This window comes from Siniperca chuatsi, linkage group LG2 (assembly GCF_020085105.1).
Source record: "Siniperca chuatsi isolate FFG_IHB_CAS linkage group LG2, ASM2008510v1, whole genome shotgun sequence".
NCBI lineage: Eukaryota > Metazoa > Chordata > Actinopteri > Centrarchiformes > Sinipercidae > Siniperca > Siniperca chuatsi.
In genome coordinates this window covers 24,303,339-24,309,702 of record NC_058043.1, presented here as the reverse complement: position 1 = coordinate 24,309,702, position 6,364 = coordinate 24,303,339, and the positions used below count along the sequence as shown (strand labels likewise).

General features: G+C 42.0%; 1 protein-coding gene across 2 annotated transcripts; it reads right to left on the bottom strand.

Moving 5' to 3' along the window:
• Positions 1-208: 208 nt before the first annotated feature.
• On the bottom strand, positions 209-5,221 carry LOC122862291 (zinc finger protein 708-like). Of its 2 annotated transcripts, none has more exons than XM_044167683.1 (4): positions 4,931-5,221; positions 3,566-3,934; positions 1,585-3,034; positions 209-1,115 (listed from the first exon to the last, which is right to left on the bottom strand). In XM_044167683.1, the coding sequence occupies exons 1-3, from the start codon at positions 5,166-5,168 to the stop codon at positions 2,178-2,180; spliced, it is 1,464 nt and encodes a 487-aa protein (XP_044023618.1). In that variant the 5' UTR covers positions 5,169-5,221; the 3' UTR covers positions 209-1,115; positions 1,585-2,177. The 2 variants fall into 2 exon arrangements, with proteins under 2 accessions (XP_044023618.1, XP_044023628.1); XM_044167693.1 differs by having other exon boundaries at positions 3,566-3,931.
• Between the last annotated feature and the right edge of the window lie 1,143 nt (positions 5,222-6,364).

Sequence of the window (6,364 nt, the reverse complement as noted above, 5' to 3'; positions counted from 1 at the left end):
TTCATGGCCATAGTTGGCCACCATAGTTTCTCCTACATGCTTAGAAAGGGAGGGTGAGGCGAGCAGAATTTAAATGGTTGCAAACTGCAATTTTCACCACTAGATGCTGTACACTCCTTTAAAAAACACAAAAGTAAATAACCTTATCTAAATTTAGTACTTCATGCATTATCAAGGAACTATATATTTGACATTGACAATACAAGAATAGTTTACAGTGTTTTCAGTTTTATTTTTAGATGATAGGTTATACATACATTACTATCTATGACACATTGTTTTACAGTTCTGGACTAACATGTTATCTTGCCCAACTAACAGCTAACATCATTAGCACTTACCTAATCAACCATGTTAACTGTATATATTAGCTTAAAGTACATAGGTGTTTCTTTCACAATGTACATTCTAGAGTTTGGGATTGGCCCTTGTGCTGTTACCTAATATTACATTAATGCTATTTAACATGTTCTGTGTTGTTAAATCTGTTGTAATTTGTCAAGCAGGGTAGCAGGGAAAGGACCCAAATGCAGACAGGTATGCAGGGCAGGTGCAGATGGACCATTTAATGATAAACACAATAAAAAAAAAAGGCTTACACTGATTTCAGGCAGTCCAACAGAGGTAAAACAATTCTGCAGGCTGTCAGGCTGTTCAAAACAACCAAAACCACTGAAAACAAACTTTAAAAAAAATTTCCTCAGATGTCATGGCAGAGCGTTTGAAGCAGGAGGGGATTTCACACAGCTCCAGTGATCTGTTGAAGATCTGTATGAAGATGGACAACCAGCTGGTCAGCACAGGCTTTCAGAGAGGAGGGTGACACACATTGTGGGCATGGTGCCTTCCTGATCTTCTGTCTCTGTCGGTTGGGGGTCAGTGGGGATAAGTGAGAGGGTGACAGGGGGTGGGAAAGCACAACACCGAGGCTGCCATCCACAGCACCATCTTGTTGTATCATTTGTTTTGTGTTGAAGTTGTATATGTTCATACTAAAGTCAGTCAACAGAATGCGTGCCTTTGACTAGCGCTTGAGGTGATTCTGAAGGTGGATTCTCTTCATTTTATGCCAGAATCCTCTTGAAGCAGGGACTTGGTTTTCTCCTTCTGACCACCTAGAATTTTAAAATAGTAATAATGTAATGGTAGTGATAATATTAATATTGAAAATGTATAATAACAGGAATGACAGTCATAGGATTAATAATGACAGTATTTGTAACAGAGCCAATAACAACAACTGTAGTAACAGTTGTCGAGCAGGAACACCGGGGCAGCAAGTGGCCTGCAACCACAGATCCAGACTCTGCAGCTCCGGAGGTAGAAATACCTGCTGATAGCAACAGAAGGAGAGAGGAGAGACGAGAAAGCACAACACTATGGGTGAGTGAAGATGTCGAGTTAGTAACATGCAGTAATGGGATAAAAATGCATACAGATGGAGAGGAGGAGAGAGGGAAGAGGTGCATCATGGGAAGTCTCCCAGCAGTCTAGGCCTATAGCAGCATAATAAGGGATGGTTCAGGGCTCACCCAAGCCAGCCCCAACTATAAGCTTTATCAAAGAGGAAGGTCTTAAGCCTACTCTTAAATGTGGAGATGGTGTCTGCCTCCCGAACCCAATCTGGGACCTGATTCCACAGGAGAGGAGCTTGATAACTGAAGGCTCTGGCTCCCGTTCTAGTTTTGGAGACTCTAGGAACCACAAATAACCCTGCATCCTGGGAGCATAGTGTTCTCGTCGGGTAATATGGTATTATGAGCGTTTTAAGATATGATTGTGCTTGACCGTTAAGAGCTTTGTAGGAGAGGAGAAGGATTTTAAATTCTATTCTGGATTTTACAGGGAGCCAGTGCAGAGACGCTAATATTGGAGAAATATGATCTCTTTTCCTAGATCTTGTCAGTACACATGCCGCAGCATTCTGGATCAACTGGAGAGTCGAAGGGACTTATTCGGGCAGCCTGATAATAAGGAATTGCAATAGTCCATTTTTGCAATGTTACGTAGATGGAAGAAGGCAGCCCTTGAAGTTTGTTTCATATGGGAGTTAAATGATAAATCCTGATCATTTCAGTTAGTTTAGAAATGTATCATGAACTGTATTATACACTCCAGTCAACACACAATTGTTCTCCAGAGGGTTGCCATCTGGATGATCCTACAGTTTTAAACAATCACAACGGTTGAGTGTAATCCATTTTGTCCTCTGCATGGATCTTTAGATGTGTGTGTAAGTTGCTCTTCCTTTTGAAGCTTTTCCCACACACCATGCACAGATGGGGTCTTTCTCCAGTATGTGTCATCTTGTGAGTCTCCATGTCGCCTTTTCGATTGAAGCGCCGACCACAGTCGGTGCACTGATATGGTCTTTCCCCTGTGTGGATTCTCATGTGCAAAGTCAAAGCTCCACTCTGTCTGAAGTTCATGCCACATTCCTTACACTGGTACGGCTTCTCTCCTGTGTGGATTCTCACATGGTCCTTCAAGTGGCTCGACTCTTTAAAACGTTTTGCACAGATGGGACAAGTGTGTCTTCTCTCCCTGGTGAGATCATTCATGTCTTCGTCTGCTCCAATACTTTCTCTTCCTTCACTGCACAAGTCCGAGTTTTGCCTTTTCTTTTGCTTCATTCCTGTTGGTGTGAGTGCCACAATCCATTCTCCATTTACCACACCTTCTGCATTCTCACCATACTCACTTTGATTTATGGAGTAGAAGGGCTGAGAAACTCTAGTCAGTCCGGACTGTTGGCAGCCTTCTGCTTCAGCGTCTCTTGTCTTTTCATCTGCTGTGTGAAATGTTTTGTTGGTCAGAGTCTGCTCGTGGCTGGGGCTTGAAGACTGAGGCTCAACATAAACACTCCTCTCTGACTGAAGAGGGAGTTCGTAGTCGAGGTCAGTCTCTTCCCGAGGACTAGATGATGTAAACTTTTCCACTTTGATCCGAGAGGGATCGGTGTCCTTGTGGTCCTGATAGGGGCTCCAGTCTTTTTCAGTGTACTGCTGCTCATGATGAGTGATCTCAAGCAGATCTACAGGGACAAAAGGTGTGAAAAAATACATAATTTTGCAAAGGCCTCTTGTCTTGTCATTTATATCTTAGGACATATAGGACAAAAACCACCTTTTGTTACTTGTTATTGTTCTTACATCTTATTTAATGTCCATTCCCTCTGAAGAATAAAAGCTGTTACCATCAGCATATTCAAACTAAAGCAAAGACTAGTGTTGTATTTGGGAAGTTGTTTCACCTTGTTGTTGATGGCATGCAGTGAAAACGTCATCAACTGACCAGAACAGAAATATATATTATATTATGAAAATATGATTTACTGTAATGCAGTTTTTGCATTGTCAAATGGGCAGGTGCAACCCGACAAATCCAATCAAAATTTATAGAGAGTGTAGAGAGTGTCTCTCCAACTACCGCAAATTCTTCAAATACCATTTTTCGCATTTCACCACACTCCAGCACACAGATGGATATAATAACAAAAACACATATTTTAGCTGTAATTTTGCTAACGTCTGCTGGATGTGCTCTTTCCCAGTCCTCTCCTCACCTATCAGGGTTTCTCGCTGAAGTCCAGAAGACTGCGGATTTACTCCATGGGGGATCTCAGCCTCCCTGGTTGATGGAGAAGTTATAAACTCATCACCATCAGGCTCAACTTTTATATCTGCTGTCTGTTCAACAGTTAATATTCTATAGAGGTGTGAGGGCGGCTCCTCATGACCTTTTCTTTTCACCAACTGAGGAGACACAGTGGTGTCACCCTGCTGCCTACAGGACGGTCCTCGCTCATCAGCCCTCTGGTCATGCTCCTCTTTAATATGCAGGGTGCTCGGGTGATCCGGGCTCACGTCTGGGGCCCACTCCTCCTCATGGCAGCACTCATTATCACAGCAATGAGGGCTTACCTGATGAGCTGCTGAATGACATAAGAGTGCATAAAGGAGGGAGACTGGAGATTTAAAAAACAGACTTTAAATTCACATTTAAATCTAAAATGTCTCATGTAGACATTGTAGAAAAGGTTTCAGTCGTAGTCATCTGGACACTGTTTTTAGAATCGAGACGTTTTGGCTCCCATCTGGAAGTCATTCTCAATTGTGAAAATGGTCTGTGAAATTTAAGCTGCTCTGTGTTGCCAAGGCCCTGCCCTCAGGAAGGAGTCTTCCTGAGTGTCTGCTGATTACCCTGCCTAGTTTCAACTGAAACTGACCTTCTTTTGTTTCCATGATGGTCCAGTAATCAGTAATCAGGCCTATTGTTTTCAGGCTGCACCTCCCTCATCATTGTCAAGTACCTGATTAGCATATGATTGGCGTGACCATGGTGTTAATACACTGTGGTAAATGGTTGGCAAGTTGAATCTCAGACCACCATTTCTGTTTAAAGAGGGGTTTTCTTTTTTCACAAAAATGGCTTCTTTGACTCCTCTTTCAAACCAACTCTTCTCTCTACTTAGAATCTTCACCTCACTGTCTTCAAATGTGTGGTTTGTAGCTTTTACATGCAAATGCACGGCGCTCTGTAATACTGAGTTAACGTGTCGTCTGTGCTGATAAAGTCTTTTGTGAAGTGGCTGTTTAGTCTCACCTCTTTGCAGTTCTTTGACTACGACTGAAACCTTTTCTACGATGGAACACTCCTGGACGAATGAGGGACTACACCGTCTCATGTAGACATTGTTTTTTTTACTTTTAAAAGGTCATACATGCCACATCATCTGAACCACGCTACATTTATCTATAAAACATCCTCATGAGAGATAGGCAATTTTTGCACTGAGCCACAATTTGAAAACAATATGACAAAAACTGAAGAGAGCTGCAGTCTCATCATGTTCGCTGCAATTCCTCATCTTATTAAACAAATAATTATGAGTGCAGTCTTTATCATTGTGTTAAAGTGTTTCACACACCTGATCTATGTAATCTGACTTCAGGCCAAAGCAACAGTGTTCGCAGGTGATCAATCTCCTGCTTGGATCGGCTGATTTCTCCCTGGTACTCTATCACCGTTTTCTCCACCGCTCCGAAAATCTCCACAGCCGCCGCGATCAGCCGCTCAGAAATAAAAGCGTTCAGATACTGTAGAGAGGCCATGTCTGCTCGGATGCTACACTGACCGTCGGCTCTGGCTCGGACAGACGAACACATCCCGGTATGTGACTTCCTTGTTGTGAGCGGTTTCAGTGGTGTGTTTAAAAGCGGTGGGAGCGCTCAGACAGACTGATGTCGCCTCCTTCTGGCCACTCAGAGGGCTGCCCACCGTGTTGGGTTCACTTCAGGTGCTGACGGAAATATTGGAACTGGTTGGAACCATAGACTGTAGAACCAGCGGAGAACGCGTTTGGATATTAGGAAACACCATGTAGTCGTGTTCATGAGTGACTGTAAAAACGACGTAGAGCATTTTCAAATGAAAGGACTTTTGTTTGACATGTGTGTCATGTAAATTACTTATTGACAGTAGGTGTGTGGCAGTCCCAGCTTGTACTTCTCATGTGTTCAGTCACATTCCAACCACAAAGGCATATATATTTCTGAAAAAGGTAATACCTGGTGACCTTCGAAGCACCCAGAAGGTTAACAACACTTACCACTACCACAACACTTAGGCCTACTAGGTATTTCCACAATCCTCAACGACTCTTGAAAAAGTATTCTGTCTGCATATCCTGCTACCTGGATAAGAAATTCAGCTCTGTAACTCATGTAATAGTAATACATGAGAGGCACAAACTGGGGCTAGGTGTGTGTCTGGTAACATACAAAACATTGACAAAGTTTTAAATAAATGGTAAATGTGCTTAAGTGCTGTTGTTATTCCCTTGGCCTGCTCTCGTTGCAGTATCACAACAAAACAAGTTGTTCCTGCTACCTTCACGAGTTTCTTGATAGCGGGCTCTTCAAGAAGTTTGATCTGTTCTTTGAACTGGAAGTTTATACTGATTAAATGTATCTCTGTTTTGCTGTGTCTACTGTCATTTATATTGAAGTAAACATAATAAATTAATTTATAGTTAAATATGTTTTTAATATGGTAGCTTAACAATCCAAATCAATTAATTCCACTAGAGTCAAAAGCTGATGGCACTGCTGCTATGCTAGTTATGTTAGCTTTAGCAGGAGTTTAGCTAGGTTTTTTTCTACCTTATGACTGGATTTGCCTCATTTAGTTATGTGGAATACTAACGGTCTGAATTACCAGAGATGTGGGTTCATCAAAACAAATGCATATTTTTCAATTACTAACAGCTAGGGAAAAATCTGTATGTAAATTTAGTTTTAGCTTTTAGTTTAGGATAGCTGTAGCGGCTTCTATGCTCACAGACATTTTCACAGAACAGTTA